This window comes from Oncorhynchus mykiss, chromosome 23 (genome assembly GCF_013265735.2).
Source record: "Oncorhynchus mykiss isolate Arlee chromosome 23, USDA_OmykA_1.1, whole genome shotgun sequence".
NCBI classification, from domain to species: domain Eukaryota; kingdom Metazoa; phylum Chordata; class Actinopteri; order Salmoniformes; family Salmonidae; genus Oncorhynchus; species Oncorhynchus mykiss.
In genome coordinates, this window is record NC_048587.1 from 19,267,825 (window position 1) to 19,292,072 (window position 24,248).

The 24,248-nt window shown below is 43.1% G+C and overlaps 1 protein-coding gene across 32 annotated transcripts in view; it reads right to left on the minus strand.

The window, feature by feature from the left end:
* LOC110502408 (collagen alpha-1(XIII) chain) overlaps positions 1-24,248 on the minus strand; it is a 124,396-nt gene that overhangs the window by 6,755 nt on the left and 93,393 nt on the right. For 25 of the 32 annotated variants that reach the window (XM_036959727.1, XM_036959743.1, XM_036959740.1 and 22 more), the window contains 22 exons: positions 24,163-24,189; positions 19,882-19,926; positions 18,438-18,473; positions 18,297-18,350; positions 17,573-17,659; positions 17,439-17,465; positions 17,216-17,251; positions 17,052-17,108; positions 16,919-16,942; positions 16,253-16,342; positions 15,969-16,103; positions 15,191-15,262; positions 14,955-14,999; positions 14,753-14,803; positions 14,592-14,618; positions 14,352-14,438; positions 11,673-11,708; positions 10,309-10,362; positions 10,102-10,155; positions 9,760-9,795; positions 6,772-6,858; positions 218-256 (listed from right to left, as the gene is read on the minus strand). In XM_036959727.1, the coding sequence (XP_036815622.1) occupies positions 218-256; positions 6,772-6,858; positions 9,760-9,795; positions 10,102-10,155; positions 10,309-10,362; positions 11,673-11,708; positions 14,352-14,438; positions 14,592-14,618; positions 14,753-14,803; positions 14,955-14,999; positions 15,191-15,262; positions 15,969-16,103; positions 16,253-16,342; positions 16,919-16,942; positions 17,052-17,108; positions 17,216-17,251; positions 17,439-17,465; positions 17,573-17,659; positions 18,297-18,350; positions 18,438-18,473; positions 19,882-19,926; positions 24,163-24,189 (1,206 nt within the window). Of the gene's footprint in view, positions 1-217; positions 257-6,174; positions 6,253-6,771; positions 6,859-9,759; positions 9,796-10,101; positions 10,156-10,308; positions 10,363-11,672; positions 11,709-14,351; positions 14,439-14,591; positions 14,619-14,752; positions 14,804-14,954; positions 15,000-15,190; positions 15,263-15,968; positions 16,104-16,252; positions 16,343-16,918; positions 16,943-17,051; positions 17,109-17,215; positions 17,252-17,438; positions 17,466-17,572; positions 17,660-18,296; positions 18,351-18,437; positions 18,474-19,881; positions 19,927-24,162; positions 24,190-24,248 lie in introns of all 32 variants that reach the window. The other 7 variants (XM_036959721.1, XM_036959726.1, XM_036959734.1 and 4 more) reach the window with 6 other exon arrangements.

Consider the following 24,248-nt stretch of genomic DNA (forward strand, 5'->3'; position numbering starts at 1 on the left):
TTCCATGCAATGTTCATTGAGGACATAACGAACATGAATACAATTCATAACAAACCCTTTTTTTTTTTTTACAGTTTAAACGAAGAAATGATAGATGATGTTGGTGATTATACTAGCATGGGGATCATTTAAAAAAAGCAGAACTGCCAAGCACTTGATCACCTCAAGATGCAGATAACGTACGTTCACAGCAGGAAACCGACGCTCTTTCACTTACTTTATTCCAACACCCTGATACTGGTAGGCCGTCATCCCCCTAAGGAAAGAGAGGGAGCAAGTCATAAAGATACACTCTGAGGTAACACTTTACATTAAGTTGTTCTAACACAGATATAAACTCCAGGTAATGTGTTACCCACACTGCTAAAACTGTAGAATGTGACTTAATGTACAGTATAACACAACGCAATTTGCTGTTGAATAAAAATGCTTTGGTCAGGATAATACTATTGTGTGTTTATATGTGTATAATATTTATGCAATGTACTATGCATATTGTGTTAAAAAAGCAGCAACAACCAGCCAAACAACTAGTGGTACACATGGGCAACTGACTTTTTCTGAAAGTGGGAGAGTGAAAATGTCATAGCTTTTATAATATTAAAATAATTTTCCTGCAACGCTGTTTCTTAACTGGGGGAATCCATATTTATGAATAGAACACTTTTCTTAGGTTTTGTCACAATAAATTATATTGAAAAAGTTTTTTAATTACTTGTTTACTAATCTACTACCTTCCCTGAAAATCCCACTGATTGATTGATTGACAGATCTGAAACACTACCAACTCTGTGACTCACAAATATCATGCTCCTCCCTTGACAATCCCACCTACAGTTATCGACTGACAGGACACACTGTTAAGAATGTGGCCAGGATAACACATGACAATGACGAAAAAATAAATAAATTGGGAGGAATAATATTGTTTAGCCTAATAAGGATTTGAATTATAATTTTGCACTTGGTAGGTTAATAAAAAGCATTGTTTAATTGCACATTGAGTTTTCGTCTTCTTTTTGTCACAAATAATGTGATCACAATAATGTAGTACAATTACAAATTACTTTGGTTTATCTTTAAATTCAATTTTTTCTCAATATGGCAGTGTTATCTGGAAGGGCATTGAAGAAGAAATGTCAACGTAAAAATTCCACCTGGAGTTTTGCATTTAAATGTGATCACTGATTATGTTCACATAAAAATAAAATTGCCAATGTATTATTCATTTACCATTATCAGGATCAAATTAGAATTTCTTTGGCAACTCTATATATCCATAAATAGCGGCCCCGAATCTGCAACAGAAATAATCAAATGTAGCTCCGATAATATTGATCATATCCGAACAGTTTGGGCAAGAGCAGGGGTCTTCAAAAATGTATTTCATAAAAACAACTTAATCAAAAATATTTTTTGGGGGGAGCTACTCATATACTGCCTGCATATTTTCTTATTGTGTAGGCCTAATTTGATAAATAGAAACAAAGAACAGCACAGCATACACAACGTAATTGTGTTTTGTTTCGTATAACCACACAAATCATTCTACTGTAGCCTACCTGTAGAATATTTCCTTTTTAAATGATGAGAGAATGAAAAGGTTTTACATTTGAACAAATATGTAGCCTGCAGTAACAGGTATAGGCTACTATTTCGCAATTATTCAAAAATTGTCATTTTGAACAACAACCACAGTGAGTAGGCTATATACACTGCTCAAAAAAATAAAGGGAACACTTAAACAACACAATGTAACTCCAAGTCAATCACACTTCTGTGAAATCAAACTGTCCACTTAGAAAGCAACACTGATTGACAATCTGTGGCAAGAAGGTTTGCTGTGTCTGTCAGCGTAGTGTCCAGAGCATGGAGGCGCTACCAGGAGACAGGCCAGTACATCAGGAGACGTGGAGGAGGCCGTAGGAGGGCAACAACCCAGCAGCAGGACCGCTACTTCCGCCTTTGTGCAAGGAGGAGCAGGAGGAGCACTGCCAGAGCCCTGCAAAAAGACCTCCAGCAGGCCACAAATGTGCATGTGTCTGCTCAAACGGTCAGAAACAGACTCTATGAGGGTGGTATGAGGGCCCGACATCCACAGGTGGGGGTTGTGCTTACAGCCCAACACCGTGCAGGACGTTTGGCATTTGCCACTGCCGCCCTGTGCTCTTCACAAATGAAAGCAGGTTCACACTGAGCACATGTGACAGACGTGACAGAGTCTGGAGACGCCGTGGAGAACGTTCTGCTGCCTGCCACATCCTCCAGCATGACCGTTTTGGCGGTGGGTCAGTCATGGTGTGGGGTGGCATTTCTTTGGGGGGCCGCACAGCCCTCCATATGCTCGCCAGAGGTAGCCTGACTGCCATTAGGTACTGAGATGAGATCCTCAGACCCCTTGTGAGACCATATGCTGGTGCGGTTGGCCCTGGGTTCCTCCTAATGCAAGACAATGCTAGACCTCATGTGGCTGGAGTGTGTCAGCAGTTCCTGCAAGAGGAAGGCCTTGATGATATGGACTGGCCCGACATTACATCCAAATTGGATCAGCCTGTAGTGTGGTTTTCCACTTTAATTTTGAGTGTGACTCCAAATCCAGACCTCCATGGGTTGATAAATTTGATTTCCATTGATCATTTTTGTGTGATTTTGTTGTCAGCACATTCAACTATGTAAAGAAAAAAGTATTTAATAAGAATATTTCATTCATTCAGATCTAGGATGTGCTATTTTGATGTTCCCTTTATTTTTTTGAGCAGTGTATTTGACAACAAAAAGTAAAGAAACAGAATAATCATGAAAAGTATGAGGAATAACAAAAGTGTATTCTCAGCGAGCACATTATTTGACTGTTCCGCTTTTACTCCAAGGGCTTTTTTTGGCACTGTTTTTTGAAGCATTGTCACCATGAAAATGTTTAAAATGAACTTGTCTCAGAAACATATTTGATGGAAATAGGGTAGAAATGGCTTATTTTGTCAATTCTACTTACCAAGCAGAGCTGTTTGTCTTATCCAGATACAAATGATCCTGTGCTTTGTGGCGCATGGGCACATACTGTACAGTGCATTCGGAAAGTATTCAGACCACTTCACTTTTTCCACATTTTGTTACGTTGCAGCCTTATTCTAAAATGTATTTAAAACATTTTCCCTTATCAATCTACACACTATACCCCATCATGACAAAGCAAAAACAGGATTGTAATTTTTTGCAAAAAAAATAAATATCACATTTACATAAGTATTCAGACCCTTTACTCAGTAGTTTGTTGAAACACCTTTGGCAATGATTACAGCCTCGAGATGTCTTGGGTATGACGCTACAAGGTTGGCACACCTGTATTTAGGGAGTTTCTCCCATGATTCTCTCAAGATCCCCTCAAGCTCTGCACAGATATTTTCAGGTCTCTCCAGAGATGTTCGATCGGGTTCAAGTCCAGGCTCTGGCTGGGCCACTCAAGGTCATACAGAGACTTGTCCAGATGCCACTTATGCGGTGTCTTGGCTTTGTGCTAAGATCGTTGTCCTGTTGGAAGGTGAACCTTCTCCACAGGCTGAGGTCCTGAGAGCAGGTTTTCATCAAGGAACTCTGTTCATTTTTCCCTCGATCCTGACTAGTCTCCCAGTCCCTGCCGCGGAAAAACATCCCCACAGCAGGATGCTGCCACAACCATGCTTCACCTTAGGGATGGTACCAGGTTTTCTCCAGACGTGATGCTTTTAATGAGGAGTGGCTTCCGTCTACCATAAAGTTGTTTTTTGACATGCACTGTAAACTTTGGGACATTATATAGACAGGTGTGTGCCTTTCCAAATCATGTCCAATCAATTGAATTTACCACAGGTGGACTCCAATCAAGTTGTAGAAAGATCTCAAGGATGTCTCATTGCAAAGGGTCTGAATACTTATGGAAATAAGGTATTTATGTTTTTTTTTATTTTTAACACATTTAGAACATTTCTAAAACAGGTTTTCGCTTTGCCATTATGGGGTATTGTGTGTAGTTGTTGATGAGGATTTGTATTTATTTAATCCATTTCAGATTAAATGTAAATGTAACAAAATTTGGAAAAAGTGAAGGGGTCTGAATACTTTCCAAAGGCACTGTATGTAGCCTACACAGCTTGACTACATTGCAATTGCAAAACCACAATGGTGCGCTTGCATATGGGGCTCACCCAGGACTGTTACTTTTGTAACTGAAGGAAAACATTTGAACAATGTATTTTAACTGATTGATGTTGGGAAAATAGATGGCAAAATGCAGAAGGGTGTTGAATGCCTGTAAACAGCTTGGGGGGTGAAATGATTTCACAGATTTAATCATGTAATATTAGGCCTACTGATTATTCCTCAATTGCGAGCTTCTTATTGACAGCCCACAAGCTACCTGCAAAGGTGCAACCTTTCATACGCTGATGGAAGGCTACTCAGAATTAGAGGCTGCGATACAGCCAAGCCAAGACATTCCCGGGCCAAGACATGCCCGGGCCGTGTTCAGGCAAAGTGAAATGATACATGCCGCTCAAATGATATGTAACAACACCATTGGACCAACACCATCGGATATGACACAACGATACAAATGTAACAACAGCAAAACAAAATAGATAAACTATATGTTTTGCAGGTGCCTTTTCATTTTATACACCAGAGGTGCAATTAGTGCTTTCTAACTGCACTGAACTAAAACAGTGGCGCACGGGAGCGAAGCGAAACTTTAGGGTGGTCAAAACAATTCATCTTGAGGCGACAGGGTGCAATCGACACAATCGCTTCATTATTAAAGCATATTTCAAATGGACACATCTATTTTAATACATACTAGCTCAAAACATTGTTAATCATTGAAAATAAGAAATTACCCATTGGATTATGATAATTTTGCGCCCAGACTTAGTTACCAGAAAGTGGGGATACAGCAGCTCCATTGGCTCCATTGCTCAGGCGCAGTAGTAGATGTGTATGTGTGAAAATACTTAATAGTATAAATTCCTTCAAACCGTACTTTTTTCCCTTTTTTCGTTATATCCAATTGGTAGTTACAGTCTTGTCCCATCGCTGCAACTCCCGTACGGACTCGGGAGAGGTGATGGTCGAGAGCCATTTATCCTCCGAAACACGACCCGCCAAGCCGCACTGCTTCTTGACACACTGCTCGCTTAACCCAGAAGCCAATGTGTCGGAGGAAACACCGTACAACTGGCGACCGGAGTCAGTGTGCATGCGCCTGGCCCGCCACAAGGAGTCGCTAGAGCGCGATGGGACAAGAACATCCCAGCCGGCCAAACCCTCCCCTTAACCCAGACTACCCTGGGCCAATTGTGTGTCATGAGTCTCCCGGTCGTGACACAGCCTGGGATCGAACCCAGGTCTGTAGTGATGCCTATGGCTCTGTGCCACTCAGGAGGCCTCATTCAAACTTTTATTTAGAAATAGGGTTTAAGCCCAGCCACTGGGCAGTTATTTTCTTTCATCTGGCAACTTTTATGAATTAATCAAACCTTCCATTCCCCTTCTCCTTTTCAATACACAAAACAGGGTTCAATGAAAATCAATGAGGAGGCGCTGGTTTTTCCAAGATAATCTTTCCCAATACAGTTCTGTTGGCCAAAAAGGTAAGGGACAAGGTGGGAAAAGGGTGCCATGCAAGTGGGACAGGGATACAAATAACGAAAAGTAAAGCCATTAACTATTAAGAGTATTTGACATTTTCAAACAAAAGTCACTGAATGGATCACGGGTTGTGATCAAGAAAATAGATTCTGTAACACACCACTAATTAGTGTAGGTGTTCTGCTGCCCTTGCAAGACAAAATAACAGCATTCTCAGCAAATCAATTACTAATGTTAGTAAAAGTGAAAAATCATGATGCACAGTTCATCTAAACAAGTGTTCTAAGCAGTATTTGTAGTAAATAGCTACATCTTAATCAAGAACTTGAAGTGTGCGCATGCCTACTTGGTTAATAAAGGCGTTGCTTTTTCGGGGTAATAACCTGTTACATAACTAACGGTACTAATGGGTTAGCTCAATGTCATTTTCACACAGCCCTGTTATATTGGCTTTTACTCATACCTACAGCAAAGCGAATAAGAGAGTGAAGGGAATTGTTATGGGTGGTTAGGGAAGCCAAAGTGATGGATAGGAAAGGAAGAGAGGAAGCATACCACAGGACAAGGGGCATCCAGCCCATCCAGGCCAGGTAGGCCCGGTTCGCCCTTTTCTCCTTTAAAGCCTCGGAAACCCTGTTTGTGAAATCAACTTTGTAAACATTTGCACATTGCCCCTCCTTTAGGAGCAGTGCCCCCTGCAGGCCAATGAGATTACCTGCTGCCGCTCCATGAACAGACCGAATCCTGTAACGACAGACACACTTAAACATGCAAGCGGCCTGAGACTGACAGGAACAGACTCAATGGAGAGAATGGGCCATGTTCCTGTTAGTCTTACCCCTGAAAAGAAAACCCCCTCTGATAGTTTATGGTCCCTGGTCCTGGGGTAATTATTCAGAACTAATAATCATCCAGGCATTCACTGAATACCAAATGATCATCACTGCTGTAGTTTGTGTCGCTGGACTTAACACTGTAGAGGACGTTTGGACCAAAACCACTTCAGGGTCTATTAGAGTCGATTATCATCAGAGGCAAAAGGAAGTCCGAATCAGAATTCAGAGACTACTGATTGTCACTGCAAGTTATATGGCATTCTGAGGGTCGCTCCTTCCTTTTGCCTCCTGGCTGCACATAGAACGCAGGACATACCAACGGACAGGGGGCATCTAATCCGGGTGCTCCTTGGTCTCCCTTATCCCCTTTAGTTCCCCTGTTGCCTTTCTTGCCCCTCTCTCCCTGAAAACAACATTGCATTAAAAGAGACAGGCTTTAGTTCCCCCTGGCTGGCTCATCCACACAGTAAGCAAATATGTGTGTTTTTTTTAAAAGCACAATCATGAAGCTTGAATTCTTACCTAAGCAATTTAGACATTTTACAGGTATTTAAAAGATTGATGTGCTTTTTTGGGCTTACGAAGGAGAGTACTGAAGTTTCAGAATTTTGTGATGGGGAAAATAAGTGGAGGGAGTTAGGCAGTAGGGATACAGGCCGATGCTATTGGTGAGCGGGTTCCTTAAGTGCCTAATGTGACCTTCACAGGAGGTTGTTGCAGGAATGGAAACACCTTATTGGTTCATCAACTACCACTGTATAGATTATTACGAGGGTATCACTATCCCTAACACAACAACATAGACTTGATGACCCACATAGCACCATAACAATATCTTAATTGCCATATATCACATTTAGAAAGCTGGCTCTCTGCGGTGCATTGTACTGCGAGTGACTGATCATCATGTTTCACTGCACATACTGTACTCTAGACCTGACAAAGAACATGACCACAAACCTCCTTTGAGTAAAGACACCATTGATTATGTCCAGTTGCCCAACTATAAAGCCAGCACCGTGCAAAATATGGCATAGAAATACCAGAAATAGTATCACTCTACTATTTTCCCTTATCATCCCAATTCCCCAAAATACTGTTTCCATTCCCCAAAAATGAGAACCAAATTATGAAACGGAAAGACGCTGTTGTTTGTGTTCACTGAAGGTGGCTGGGCTGGCTACAAGTAAACAAGCCACTTAGAGTATTCAAAAGCTAATATTTTTCTTTCAAGAAATTTTATTCATTTACTGCTGAAGTTACAGTTATATTTACAGGTATAACTGTATGGTTTACAATACATTCTAATTTCATTAACCTAGTTCTCTACTGGGAGCAGATCAAATATTTCCAACCAAAACAAACTATTCTATATAGTGATGAAAACGTATAAAACCTGACCACATTGTCATTCAAACATCCGCTCACCAAGATCAAGGCGTTTGAACGGGTTGGATTAGGGGTTGGACGAGGTTATCAAGAAGGAATTGGAATTGGAAGAAAAATAAACCCTGGCAAACATGTAAGCCCTCTCACAACTTTGCCTCAATGTTGCCTGAAAACCATCAACATTGGCTAACGTTGCGGCAACATTGTGGGAACATTACTTGCCAGCCAAGGGAGAGGAGATTACAGGCTTGCAGGGAAGGTAAATGGTGAGAAAAGGAGGAGGATGAGGAAGAGGTGGATGAGGAAGTGGAGAAGGAGGAAGATTAACCCGAGATTACGGCATTAGAATGCAGGAGGAGCAGGTTGCCAGGGTGTGTGAGAGGGAGAGAGAGGACAACACGACCCGGCAAAAAGAGCCGCGGGAAACAGAGCAGGGTGGAGGGGAGGAAAAGGGGATAGGAAGACCTGCGGAAACAAAGGAAAACAGGACAAAAGTAAAAACAGCACCAGGATCCCACAGCCGGCCACAGCACCTCCAACTGGTTTAACAAAATACCTCATCATATCAATCTCTTATCCTTTCTTTTACACCCCAAAGTAGTAAAAAAAATGGTTCCACAAATAGGAAGTACACATTAGAGTCAATGTCATATATTTCCTGCTGTCAAGAGCCCAGTTAGAAGTGCTGGGAGGGTCAATGACATGTTGTGACTTTTAAGTAGAGAGTCAGAATATGAAATCAGATGTTAATAGGAAGGAAACAAACATTCTCCAAGGGAAAAGGTGGGGGGCATGGGTAAAATATGATTTAATACATTGGTATAATTAAAGTGCATACTCTTATTTTATTTTGCAGTGGCTATTTTACAAAATGAGGGTATAGCATTCTGTTATTACTTGAAGTAAGAACAGAATATTCAGATATGACGGCACAAGGTAAACCAAGGACAATTTATAAGACAACGTTTTGACTGGTCTTCAGAGTAAATAGAATATCATTTTGTAAGTTCTTTGATGTGTCCGTTCACATGTTCCAGTCATCTCATTATCAAGGTTGAACATCTTCAATCTCTTTTGATCTCTGACTTAATTTATACTACCTCAGTCATATTTGCATATTTGAACAAGATTCATTGAACTCTGAGGTAAAAAAGGCCACTGCAAAGGTAAAGGACATATGAATATAATTTCTTCAAACATCACTTAAAAGACCATTGAAGGTCACTTTCACTATATGAATCACATAAACTCACACATACTATCAAAGAGCACATCTCTTTTTTCCTCTGTAGTAATGGGATATTCAAAAGATGAGGCTATTGATATTCACATTAACATTTTGATTCAGATTTGCCTAATTAAGAGAGCCTTTAAATCCACCATGGTCCTGCTCATATCACCTAATACAAGCCTACCATGGTCCTGCTCATATCACCTAATACAGGCCTACAGTACCATGGTCCTGCTCATATCACCTAATAAAAGCCTACCATGGTCCTGCTCATATCACCTAATATAGGCCTACCATGGTCCTGCTCATATCACCTAATATAGGCCTACCATGATCCTGCTCATATCACCTAATACAGGCCTACAGTACCATGGTCCTGCTCATATCACCTAATATCGGCCCACCATGCTTTTAAGCTTGACATTCCAATGGGCTTGCAATTTAACAACTATTACGGCTCTTGAACAACCCAAAAAGACAAATGAAAAATGAGTACTGCTTTTCAATGAGGAATATGTGGGAGAATAATATCTAGCGTCGAGTAGGAGCATGGAGGATCAGCAGCCATGTTAAATACCATCGTTTATCAGAAGCACTAAATGTACTTCATTAAGCACAGAACATGTTTTCGTCCTGTTGTTTGAACAATAATATTTTGCTCCGGAAGACACATCATTGTCTTACCCGGTTCCCTTTGAATCCTTGTGGTCCTACAAAACCCTGAGGAGGGGAAATGAAACACATTATGAGTTCCTGTGCAAGCAATCAGAGATGGTACTGTGAGGTATAGCTTTGTGCTGTCAATCAATTTGATCCACTCATTCCCTTAAGACTTGATTTAAGAGAAGATTCATGTTTTCCTCTGTCACTTGAAAGAAGTATTATATGATGTTCAAGATGGCTCATTCAACATTTAGCCACTGATTGTCTTTCAGATAGTCAAGATATTGTTCACTTGATAAATGAAATGCTGGAAATGCAATAGTGTATTTATTTGATGTTCTTGATACTTCGGGAACTACTTACAGGGATGCCTTGAGGACCAATTGGTCCTGGGACTCCTGAATCTCCCATGAAACCCTGAAAGAACAACAACACTCATCTCAAATAGATAAATAAGCGGTTTTGACTGAAATCTCTTATGTGGTGTGTGTGCTACTTTTGTGTGTGTATGCGTGTGTGTGTACGTACATGTGTCGGTGTGTGATGATGATCAGTGATGTGAGTACTCACTCTCTCCCCCTTTGGTCCTGCAGGCCCTGCCACACCAACTGGTCCTATTAAACCCTGTAAGGTAATGACAAGACAGACCCTCAGTGGACGCAGACATGACAATGGGAGGACATCAAAATAAAAATGGATTACTTCATTTCCATCATCAATCGCTCAACAAGCTTCCAGAGCACTTAAAGAGATTCTCCAGTACCTTTTGTATACTTTTTAGCCAGTAGTTCTAAAAGTAGCACTCACGATCCAAAAGTGGTCCCTGAAAATTGCTAGGGGGCTGGCACAGGGTTGCTTTCAAACTAGGCATTTCGCGACTAATTGAGGTGAGACCGTAATTCTGCTCATAGATTACGCATGTACGAATGACACATTGACACATCCAGGCCCAAAGCAGGGGGTTTAAATAATAAAAAAACGTTCTTTGTCGCTAAAGTACCGGAGCATGTCTTTCAGTGCCAAAAGAGTAGTTATCCAATTCTGTTTCGGTTGACCATTATCAAATCATAACCGATTGATTAGGTAGTGGTCTTCTCTAGGTTATCCCACTGTGCATGTTACACCAAGCTTGTTGAGCTAAAGAATAAACAGTAACAAAAAAGGAGAAAAACATTGAGTTCAGCTGCAGCTCTCTCTCTCTCTCTGTGTGTGGAAGTCAGGATTCAACAGGAGGACCTTGCATCTCAGGCAGATAATACAGTATGTACAGCATATTGCATTGGGGAGCCATTACGCCATACTGTCCTGTATGCATATCAACATGCAGCATGAGCATCCCAGCATGCTCTCCTGGTATGACATCACAACGCCAGTTCAAAGCTTTACACTGCAGGAGAGACACTGTTAAGACACCTGTTTTTGAAGATTTGCAATGGCATGAACTCTGACACTCAAACAGTTTGACTTTATGCAAGTAGGCTGAATGTTGAGATCTGATTGCGTAACTCAAATGTCCTTATAAATCTTCCATTGACATCAACACATGATTTAGGCAGAAGTCTAGGTAATACATGCAAATCTCAAGCTAGGATTCAACGTGTAATGAACAAGGGGACTATTTCTTTCTCTTAAGGGTCCATTTTAGAACCCTGACACGTTCCATTGCCATACAGACATGGGACACAGTCATGTGAATATCATCCCTATGCCAGAGCAATCCTCGAAGAGTGCCTAAAAACAGAACTGCTCTCTCTGCAGACAATCAGACAGATGACAAAAAAGGACAAGCATGGAGGAAAGCAAGCAGGCAGGCAGACAGACAAGACACCAGCGCAGACAGACAGACAAGCAAGTCGTGTGGGGAGCAGAATAGGGGAGGAGAGGCGGGGTAGGGGAGGAGTGTGTGTTGGGGGTACAGGACTTGCGCCACTCACCACTCGACCAGGCCTGCCGTCTAAACCATGAGCTCCCTGGACAGTGTGTAAACAGTTAGAGAGCAGAGGTGGGAGGGAGGTGGTGGGAGAGGGGGAGGAGGTGTGGAGAGGGTTGGGAGGGGTAAGTGAAGCAGTGATTCGTGTGACTCAAAAAAACACATCCAGTTGTTGATGAAGGGTGATGGTGTTGTGATGACATGAGAAACAGTAACTGCCAGTAACTCCGTTTATAGCTGCAGTTGATTATCTCTATCAAATAATTAAGTCCTGACTTTTGATAAAATAGTTTTCAATGTCTTTCAGATACATATGCATGGTTCAACTTCTTTCTATGGTTGATGCCCCGTATTCAAAGCAGTTTGAATCATGCACAGTGCGTTCGGAAAGTATTCAGACTCCTTGACTTTTCCCACACTTTGTTACGTTACAGCCTTATTCTAAAAGGGATTAGTTTCTTCCCCTCATCAATCTACACACAATACGCCATGATGACAAAGCAAAAACAGGTTTTTAGAAATGTTTGCAAATAAAAAACAGAAATATCACATTTCATAAGTATTTAGACCCTTTACTCATTACTTTGTTGAAGCGCCTTTGGCAGCAATTTCAGTATCGAGTCTTCTTGGGTATGATGCTACAAGTTTCACACACCTGCATTTGGCGAGTTTCTCCCATGATTCTCTGCAGATCCTCTCAAGTTCTGTCAGTTTGGATGGGGTGCGTTGCTGCACAGCTATTTTCAGGTCTCTCCAGAGATGTTCGATCGGGTTCAAGTCCGGGCTCTGGCTGGGCCACTCAATGACATTCAGAGACTTGTCCCAAAACCACTCCTGTGTTGTCTTGGCTGTGTGCTTAGGGTTGTTGTCCTGTTGGAAGGTGAACCTTCGCCCCATTCTGAGGTCCTGAGCGCTCTGGAGCAGGTTTTCATCAAGGATCTCTCTGTACATTACTCTGTTCATCTTTGCCACAAACCTGCCTAGTCTCCCTGCCGCTGAAAAACATCCCCACAGCATGATGCTGCCACCACCATGCTTCACCGTAGTGATGGTGCCAGGTTTCCTCCAGACGTGATGCTTGGCATTCAGGCCAAAGAGTTCAATCTTTGTTTCATCAGACCAGAGAATCTTGTTTCTCATGGTCTGAGAGTCTTTGGGTGCCTTTTGGAAAACTCCAAGCAGGCTGTCATGTGCCTTTTACTGAGGAGTGGCTTGCGTCTGGCCACTCTACCATAAAGGCCTGATTGGTGGAGTGCTGCAGAGATTGTTGTCCTTCTGGAATGTTCTCCCATCTCCACAGAGGAACGATAGAGCTCTGTCAGAGTGGTCACCTCCCTGACCAAGTCCCTTCTCCCCAGATCGCTCAGTTTGGCTGGGTGGCCAGCTCTAGGATGAGTCTTGGTGGTACCAAACTTCTTCCATTTAAGAATGATGGAACCCACTGTGTTCTTGGGGATCTTCAATGCTGCAGAAATGTTTTGGTACCCTTCCCCAGATATCTGCCTCAACACAATCCTGTCTTGGAGCTCTACGGACAATTCCTCATGGCTTGGTTTTGCACTGTCAACTGTGGGACCATATACAGGTGTGCCTTTCCAAATCATGTCCAATCAATTGAATTTACCACAAGTGGACTTCAATCAAGTTGTAGAAACATCTCAAAGATAATCAATGGAAACAGGATGCACCTGAGCTCAATTTCGAGTCTCATAGCAAAGGGTTTGAATACTTATGTAAATATGGTATTTCTGTTTTAATTTTAAGAAATTAGAAAACATTTCTGTAAAAACAGTTTTCCCGTTGCCATTATGGGCTAATGTGTATAGATTGCTCGGGATTTTTATTTTTTAAATCCATTTTAGAATAAGGCTGTAATGTAACAAAATGTGGGAAAAGCCAAGGGGTCTGAATACTTTCCGAAGGCACTGTATGTAGAGAAGTGTGAAGATATGAGTCTCAAATAGCACGTCTTGGATTAACAATGATTAGCATACATATACATAATAGTCCTCATCATTTCCATATAAAAGGAGTTACTGTGCCATTGATGATGTGACTAGTACATGTACTGACTGTCAGCAATGACCTTTGACACCCAAGAAGTAAACCAGAAGTTAGGAGAAGAGACCCCCCAGTGATACATATCAAACTTATTCCTTGACATGCAACTAAAAATAGAACTACAAGAGACTACATTAACAACATTTCAGAGAGATGATCAGACAAAAAGTTGGCAAAATAAAGAAAATGATCATTAACTATTTCTAACACATAATAAATCATTATCAGGTTATCTGAACATATGGCATTGGGTAATGTAGATTTCCTTTGTTTGTTTTTATAGTAGTGGGTGTATCGCCCCTGTGTATTGGATTGCAGCAACCATCCATCCATGCACTTTGAAAACATTAATGCAACTGCTGAGCCAGGAAACTACCCTTGGTGAGTTAGGCCTAGTTTCAAAGCGACATATGACAACGTCAGAACAATCATGTTGCCTGGTTCTAAGACACAAAAGTCTGAACAAATAGTGTGCCTACCCTACTGTGGTTTCCAGGGGTCTAAATAAAAGGTCTAATGGCAAAATGGTCAAAGGGAATTAGAAAAAAAAACAGGGCAAACAACAGCACGGATACAATCTACATGGGGATTGAATGGTGTCGCTCTTGATTGGTGTACTTACAGGAAGTCCAAGATGGCCCCTGTCCCCTTTATCGCCCTTCGAACCAGATGCTCCCTTCTCTCCCCGTATGCCTATGCCTTGCTCCCCCTAAAAGAGGCACAGAAAAGTTATTACTGATTTTTAGTGCATAGGCATTAAACTCACTTACTAAAATCAATAAATATAGCTACTGTTAACTACAGTGTCAAAGGATTCTGGAGGTACAGTAAGACAACAAAGGCTACCACAACCAACTCTTACCTTTGGTCCTCCCAGTCCTTCAGGTCCCTGAGGGGTAAAGACAAAATTCGAGTCAGGATATGTCAATCACTTCATGTAAATACGATATATTATCAGGAGGTTTTATGGATATTTCTGAGGGCCTATATTGCTTAAGGGCGTGCCAACTGTAGTGTACTCACCGCGGGGCCAACTGGCCCTTGGGGACCTGGTGGCCCTGGGGGTCCGTAGACCTAAAGACAAACACCAGGTCATCAATGATACACTCCTTCATTAGTGGGTTCAATCTAACAACAAATCCTCTGAATCTGACCCTCTCAAGTCCACTCAAACACGCATGGGTCATTAAAAACAATGAGATATACAGCAGTGGGGGGGCCTTACCATGTCTGACCTTCCTCCCTTATCTCCGGACTCGCCCTTCTGACCCTGAAGCATCAAGATACAAGGTTAACTTAGGCTACTCTCATCATAGTTAGCATGAATAAAACACTACAGTACACCCAATCAGCACTGTACAAATGAATAGCATTCTGAACAGTACTTCACTGCTCCCCAAAGCCGGGTCAGACACTTCATACTCTATGGTCAGATGCAGTCTGAGGGGCACCATTGCGTACCATTGTGCCTGGTAATCCAATGGGGCCAGGGGGTCCAGAAACCCCCTTTTCACCAGTAGGGCCGTCTAAACCCTACAGAACAAAGAAAGGGGAGATCGGGATAGACGTTAAAATATTGGCAATATTTTGTTGTTTTGGATTGTTGTTTTGTGTTTTAATTTTCATATTAAACTGTTAATCAATTTACATATTTGAAAATACATTTTTTTTAAATAGAAAATGTAGACCTCTCATTTGTCCGATGTTCGAGGTCAAAATAGATATTGAAGGCCTCAAAATGATACAATGAATTACAACCAGCTTTTTGAGATTGGTCTTGGTAGTAGTCTCCAACTCGTGGCTGTCGGGACATGAAACTGCCCACGACGAGGGACGCAATGTTGCCCATCCTTTCTCAGAGTCGAACCACCCAGACTGCTTGAATGAAACTCTTTTCAAACAATCCTTTCATGGTTAACATAAATACAGTACATATGTCTGTTAATAGGATTAACGCTGCATGGCGTCCTCATAAGACAATGGGTAAAGCCATTCCCACAGTATGGCGTAGTCTTGCGGTATGTTTTGGCTACATGGTCTGATGAGTGTAGCCCACATCAGTGTCAGAACTGGAGTTGATCATTTACTGTAGCCTATAGAAGATCTCTAATTAGATAATACAAGGGTGGTAGAAAGAGCTAAGGGCCTCCCTTCCCTCTAGTTAATGATAGTGCTCTGGCTTTGGTGTGGGAGTGTTTGTAGTGGTGTGGTGTGGGTCTGTGGTTCCCCAGTCACTCACAGGTGATCCAAAGGGACCCATGTCCCCCTTGTCTCCTTTGGGTCCTGAGAAACCCATCAGGCCCCTCTCCCCTATGGGACCTTCAGGGCCCGCTGGGCCAACAGGACCTGGCTCTCCAGGCTTCCCCCGAGGTCCCTGGCACACAAAATAGACATCATTGTCGTTGTTGTCTTTATTTTGATCGTCATCATTGCCATGTTGTTGTTGATGTTGTATTTTATCATCCGTAACAGCTGTATAATGGACATTTATACTGGACAATACACAATAGGGGGTGCTCTAACCTTCTCTCCGTCAAGACCTGATGGGCCTGGAAGGCCAACTTCACCCTTTGTTCCTGGTGTTCCGGGGGCCCCTGGAGGGCCAGGTGGGCCCTGGATAGATAAAGAGACTGACTCATTAACTGCTAGGCCTACATTTTCTGCAGCATACAGTAACATAGGGACCGAATGCGCCTCTAATTTACACATCTCCATCTGGCTTTTGGGGGTCACATTATAAAAATATAAAAAAACAGCCTATCACTGGAATATTGTTGCTTTAAATCAGTGCTCGCTCGCAGCATTTCTCTATCCATCAGTTCCATTCAAATTGCATACAAAATAGATAATCCTGTTCAAGATTGTTTTGTTTATTTACATATATCAGACATATATAGAGAGTACCAGTCAAAAGTTTGGACACACCCACTCAAGGGTTTTTCTTTATTTTGACTATTTTCTACATTGTAGAATAATAGTGACTCACAATGACTTATTGGAAACATTATTATTATCTAGTGCCGTATTCATAATAGCAAACATTTATATTGGAATTAAAGTGGCAAAACACATTAGGCCTTTAAATTGTCTGTCTGATCCCATGACTGTCTTTTTGTTCCACAGACCTGCATTAAGAAGGCCTATACATTTCTAATGCATCATTGACAGACTTTAGAAACCGCCACTCACCATCAAAGGTACATTCCGAATATCCTAAGGAGAAAAAAAAACACAATGTTAGAAGACCTGGTACCCATTTTACAGTGCTTCATGAATCAAACACAGGCTCATCACAGGAAGCAGTAAATAGTTGTTGACGTACATTTTCATTGTTGATGATTTCTGATTTCCCTGGCTCTCCTGCCGCACCCGGAGGACCCTATAAAGTTGGGGATCAACAACAACAAAAAAGTATATTAAGATTCATAATAATTCATTTGTGTAAATCTCCCACTGGCATTTATGTGTGACAGAGCCTGTACTTACTCTTGGTCCAGCTGGGCCATCAGATCCTGCTTCCCCCTGGAGGACGATCAAAGGTTAGACAGTTAGCCTCTCCCCTTTCATTTATCAACCTCAACACAGCATTCAACACTAACAGGATGGGAGTGAACGTTACTTGAGCAAAATGAGAGGACAATGTTAAGTGATCATACGTTTCCTGTTGGGACAAAATGTCAACTGAGGCTACAAAAAGTTCCCATCTCACCTTGAGACCTTGGTCGCCTTTGTCACCCTGGGAAAGATTTTTAAAAAAAAAAATTATTGGCATGCATGATATTATTAAACCAAGGTAGCTTTTTCTGACTAGTTTACAGCCTCTTGTTGGATAGCTTTTAGTACCTTGGATCCTGATAGGCCTGGGAGTCCTGGTGTCCCTGGTTCTCCTTTGATGCCAGTTCCTGCTGCGCTGGGTTCGCCCTTGTCACCCTGCCACAGAACAGGACATGGACAGTGTCATCGACCACCGTAAAGGACAACACACTCTACTGTACAACACTGTGCCATTAACGGGAGATGAACAACACAGCCCTGAAGGTTGGTCACAATGGATCCATACGGATCTGAACCACAAAGTGAATCACATGAAAACATCCAACAGCACAGCTCCTTGTCCACAGCTTTAGTTCTTAACCCCTCAACACAGAGGCACGAACTCAAATCTGCAAAAGCGTTCTCTAACAAGAGGACGTTTTCACACATTTGGCAAATCTCTGTGATTTGATGGAAACAGAGTCATGTGAGTGAACAATTTCTCTGAAATGGCCCGCTGTCACGTGAGGCATGTTATGCCGCGTCACTGCTGTACAAGCAGCTATAAGAAGAAAGTCATTCAGGAAGCAGAGTTTTCAGTCCACAACTAACACAAAGATCAAAGCACTTCTACACAAGCCAAGCCTCCTAACAGAGGAGAAAGCTAAAGAAGCAACTCGAGACTCTAATCGCAGCTCTAGTCAGTCACAAAGACACACAGTGAGACGATTGACTCGATGGAGCTCTTGTTGTTATGGGAGCACTGATGATTGACAGACACAGAGCACAAACACAATGTCCATTCCAGGCCTACCCTGTAGCCCCTCTTTCCAGGAAAACCAGGTGTACCAGGGATACCAGCTTGACCCTTTATAGTGGAAAGAAGAGTTTCAGTACCCTGGATATATATAGGCTTTTACGATCTGTGTTAGCCACACCATTCCAAGGAAATTACCTTTCTTCCAGGAGTGCCTGGAAAACCTGGCTCTCCCTACGGTGGCCAAGATGGCACAAAGGTCAAAGGAAGGGGGAAAAGAAAGAAGACAGAAAGAATGAAAGTCCTACTCTTCTTTTTCAAATATTGATGAGCCAATATGTAAAAAAGCACACACGTGCACACAGAGGGAGGTAAGCGAATTGGTATTCAGTAAACTTGCCTCTTTGAATCAGTAGCCATGCCACATATCCCTAACAAGCATTTTCTATACATTTTCTATACATTCAGGAAAATTCAGAAAAGGCGCGGGGCCTGTTTACATCCACGTGTTTGTCAGTTTTCTTGGAAGAACATCATTCCCTCAGCGCAAGAAAACAACATGCACTGGGATCGACATTTGGAAAGGCATGTTTGGGTTGGTGCATTCTACGCTTGCACATAGCTGGTCTGGGTCTGGACACGGAACTGTCTCAGATTCTGATCCGTCAGGAGCTTCTAGCCCACCGCAAGCCGATTTAACCCTCGGAATTGGTCGCTATAAATAGTAAAGAACACACGAGAGTTATTTAATTCATCCCTGTGTTTGCTCCCCTCTTCAATTGGCTAGATTAACGAGGAGACACGCGGCGGATGATGTACGGTCACAGCTGTGACCACAGGACCTGCACGGGTTTATAGCAGGCGGCTGTGGTCCGAGTCCCAAATGGCACCCTATTCCTGGTCAAAAGTAGTGCACTTGATATGAAACAGGGTGCCATTTGGGATGCAGGGTGCGCCTCAAGTAGATACCGTATAAGCAATTATACTGTATCTACTTGACTTGCTGAGACTCAAATGCCGTGTCTTATGCCGAAAGTTACGAGGGTGACTTCTCTCGTAACAATTTACACACCATTTTAAAATTACTAATCATCAATGTCAAGATATGCAGAACAACCATGGACCTGGGAGTATTTTTTAAAAAGGCCATGCACTATTCATCATTGGTTTGACTTGTATTTTGGGGAACATTTGGATTAGGAAATGCTTTGACAGGCAGTTCAACAGACAGCATACTGGGAATACAGCCCTCTAACTCAACTCTGGACCTCCAAGCCAGTTACACTGCCCTTTTTCATTGTTCCCCTCTAATCAGGGACTGATTTAGACCTGGAACACCAGGTGGGTGCAATTCATTATCAGGTAGAACAGAAAACCAGCAGGCTCCGGGTCCTCGTAGGGTATGATTTGAATACCTCTGGCATACAGTATACTACCAGTTAACAGATACAAGGCATTCTCCCCCCAAAAATATGGACAAACAAAGGTCTGAGAGGAACAATCTGGAGGGAGAAAGACACTGGACTGCCCCCATCATTTCATCTCAGATGCACAGTATGCACACTGTCAGATACACTGCATGCACAGGATGGTTTAGGACAAGGGTGAAAGGTCAGGGGATAGCTGCACATGGGTGGACTACCTTCAATCCTTGTTTCCCTGGCATTCCCGGCATACCAAAGTCCCCCTAAAAGAGGACATTGATTATCAATAACTACAGTGAGAGTGTTCCCAAACAAGCAGGACAACACACAGTTAGTATTGACAAAACACACTGAAGCTCCAATAAAAACACATCAATTGGAGGCGCAATTCAACCAACCAAAACAAAACCTGTTGCTGCCATGTTTCAAAGTAATGAAAACAAATGATCAATGACCAAGATCCTCAAGAGGAAAAGCGTATTACATAAACAAATAAGAACAGAGAGATGGGGAGGAGTGGTGGAACATCCCTGGCAGTCTGACTCCTCTAGGTCTGACGAAGGGGCAGGTGGCATCGCCCAACTTGGCAACTCTCCTCTCCTCTCCCCCACCCTACCGACAGACACTCAGCAAGTGCATTTCTGCTGGAGCCACTGACAGGTGCTGTGGTTCAGGCTCAACGTGGAGGGGGGAGGAGAGTGGGAGGGGGGAAGATGGGGCACCAGTAGACTGCAGACTGTACTGGACCAATGTGTGTGTGTGTGTGTGGGGGGGGATACAGAGCTAGAGCCCAGCCCCCGCAGCCACAGCATGCCCAACTGCCCCATGGCTTTCACACCAACCTGTCAGGGGGTTGTCACGTGGGGATAGAGTGTCCGTCCGTTTCTGGGGAGATGAAAGCGCCGAGCGGGCCCCCTGGCCAGGGAGGGATCAGGGCAGGTGAGCGACGATGGCTCTAATCGCATGGAGGGGCCCCCAGCAAACACAGCAAAGAAACAGGAAGCACAGCTCCCTTTGATCTCCTGATTCTCTAATCAGCTCACACCATTCCTCCCATCTACTTGGCCATCCCTTCCCGCCAGCGTCACTCCCCACCCCCTGGTTCTATTTTCACACCGGCATGTGTGTATGAAACTCCATGGGTGTAGGCTCGCGCGTAATTTGTCGACTGATAAGCCTGGTGCTTGATTTATCAATAGGCTAATCTCTTCATTGAAATTATGCCGTCATGGCCTTTCCAGTTCAGAGGAAATGCCCTGGCGGTCACAGGGGAAAAGATTCATCATCTGTTCAAAACAAACTGTAATGATCCCTCTGATACACCAGTAAAGAGGGAGTAAACAGTGAGAGATACTTTAAGATGGCCTTAAAATGGCCACTGCAGCTTCTACCACTACCAGAGTGGATCTGAGGCAAGTGAACGGAATAATAGCACTAGGTAGGTGAATAGAGAGGCCTACTTTCTGTCTTCTCCTCTGGTCTAATGTGCTCTCCAGCTGTGCTGGTCTAGGGCTCTATGATTTCGAGGGAGAGTGAGGGCAGAGCTCCATTCAGTCAGACAGACGGTCGATGTCTGAAACGCTAGGCTTGGCAAAGTCTACCTCCCCACACACCTCTTCCCCCTGTGTTCGGAGCACCACTGTCACCTTCTCCACTGTCTCTGGGTCTCTGTCGTCTGCTTTCCTGACTGGAGTGTCTGGGAGTGCCCACACAGGTCTGACCCAAGGGAGACATTTCAAAAGCAGGCTTTTCTAACAGCCTAACAGGCTCATTAAATCAACCAGTCATCCAGACCGGGGGAGAGACATCCGCCATTACAGGGCTAATGGTGAACCCCTGTACGGTAATGGTGAGCTAGTTCACCATTGCGAAAGCAGAGCAGAGGAGGAGGTCTATGGCTATCCTGTTCACTTCCTCTATGTCTAGCCTGGTTGACTGTAGCCTGGCGACTGTAGCCTGGCGACTGTAGCCTGGCGACTGTAGCCTGGCGACTGTATCCTGCTGAGCGGGAGATGTGGAAGTAGCTCGGTCAGACTTGTGGTCGGCACCATGTGGACATTAACGATTATGGCCCATGCCACAATCCTTTACATGTTCTTTTTATTACAATCTGGTTGTACAATACTGTGAGCCTGATCCAACATTGTGAGTACAAATATAGAACAAAGTTCCCCTGGGCAGAGGCAAATCCCAAATCCTAAGGTGAATATAGTGTAGCTTTGGATCATTTTCCTGTAAAAGCGCTTTCTCTTTACTATAAAACAATCCGAACCATAACTCTCACAGCCCCACTGTTGCTGTGGATACTGTGTCTCTGCTAAAAGCGCCCTTCCTTGAAGTGTTTTTCCCTCTCTTTCCCAATCCCTCCTCCGTCTGCGGAGTCTAATGGGGAAAACACACGGCAGCTGCTACTGCTGTGTCGGGCGGCTCAGGCCGAGGAAGCGGGAATGTTCACCATGGAAACTGGTCGGCCGTGAGTCCGAGACTCAAGGAGGGCAAAGTCGGTATGACAGGGAGCTGACAGGTAAGAAAACCAGTCACGTCACTGGAGAACGTCCCACAGAGGGCGCTGCTCGCTGTCTATGAGAGACTGAGTCAAAGGACTGAAGAGGCCTGGGGATCACGTGTGTTCAAATCCCAGGGGGGAATGGGAGGATGAGAGCAACCATGTTGTTGTTGTTGAAGCTTTCCGGTCAGAGACGGGCAATACAGCCCCACTTCTTCTGGAAGGCGCCTTCTCTGACACAACGTTTTTCATCCCAGGACTGTTTGGTCTGCATCACATGATGTATAAGATCATTTGCCCACATATTGTGATGACTGAAATAAACGTGTGCCTTCTGATTTATAGTAACTGTCCAGTGTTTCCAGATTTCTATGAAATATGACCTGGTCGGCACTCAAAAAAAAGAGATTCAAGGTTTCTTTTTGGTATTTATTTCATTCAGTGGTGATTAGATTGTATATTTATGATGCCTTATTGACATGTGCGCCTGTTCCAGGAGCACGCACACGAACGCACCTGTTGGTCGTTACACCTTAACAAGCTCAAAATAAAGAAGCGCACCTGAAGAGGAGACACTGATGACACTGATGAAGGCCAAAACGTTTGTCTATCTACCCACCCCTGAATTGAAGAAATACTCAAAAGAATTTCCTTTCTGAGTGTGGACCAGCTACACAATTATGGAATTCTATTCTATTTTGGTGGATGCACCTGTTCTGAGCACAGTATGAAATATGACCTGTAATTAATTAGAATATGAGTGAAATAGTTCTCCTTAAAAAAAAAAAGAAGGTAATTAGGTATGTTAAAAAGCAGCTTTTTTTGTGTGTTGGAATGGTGTGGGTGTACCCCAACAACAGAATGGTGTGGGAGTAGACCGCTGAGTGGCCAGCTCATCCTCCTCTATACCATTGATTGACCAGCTCATGACATCATACTCTATGAAGAAATAGCAAGCATTTTTTAAATGGTTTTAGGTGGGTGTTTTGAAGGGTTTTTTTTGTCTCCAATTTAGGCTTTGGCCACAAATATGAGTATAGGACGAGTCAACAAAATGATTTGGGTATGAGTTAACAGAAGAAGACATCGTAAAAGTGGGATTTTCACTGGACAGTTACTTTAAAAAACGTCAATGTTCAAATGAACTAGTTCAACAGCACAAACTATATTCGGGTAATTATCTCAAACAAGCAATAACAAAATCATGCCACAGACAGTGCTCAATTTATCTTTAAAATAACTTAAGATGGCATACTCCACATATAGCTTCCAGTATTTTTCTCCCCTTTCCCCTATGAGGCCTTTCTTCCCCTCACCTCCCTACAGTGTGGATGGAGACATCATCAGAGGAAAGACTCAAATAGAGGGACTCAAAAGACAACCAATGCTACCAAGGGAAAGAAGTCTTCCATTTTGAAACTGGGCTACATAAATCTCCTAAAAACGTCTCCTAGCCATGTCAATGTCTAGGCCTCTGGGCTCTGAGCCTCGCATGGTGGTCCCTTGACTAAAGGGGAGGGGGGGGGGGGGGGGGGTCTAGTGAGGGAAATTAATATTCCATCAAGCCCTACTAAACAGGAGGGAATTACACAGGACAAGGCCGCACCACTTGGGCTTTTTGAACTGCACTGATATCTGGGCCAGATTCAGGAACCAGCCCAGAGTTGGTCTATGATCTATGTCTACAGAGAAATACTCCCGGTTTATTTTAGATAATATTATTTACAACCTGCTGCCGTCTGGTGGCTGCACACCCACTATCGCATGTTTCACTGGGAGGCTCCTCTCCTGTGAGGCTTTCAGTGAAAATAATTCAGCCCATTCATGAAAATATATTAATAGACCAAAGTCAGTGGTGTGGGGTCTGTGGGGTGCGTTTGTGCTTCAGTGGGTGTCGGCTAAACAATAAGCTTCCTAAACTCCCACGCCGTGTTTTTGACAGTCAGAGAAATTCACATAGAACCGAGAGGGTGAGTTATAACACGGCTCTTACCTTCAGTCCAAGCTCTCCCTTCAGTCCCTACAGACGGAGAGAGAAAGACAAGAGAAACACAAAACATTTAGTCACATATTCTAAAT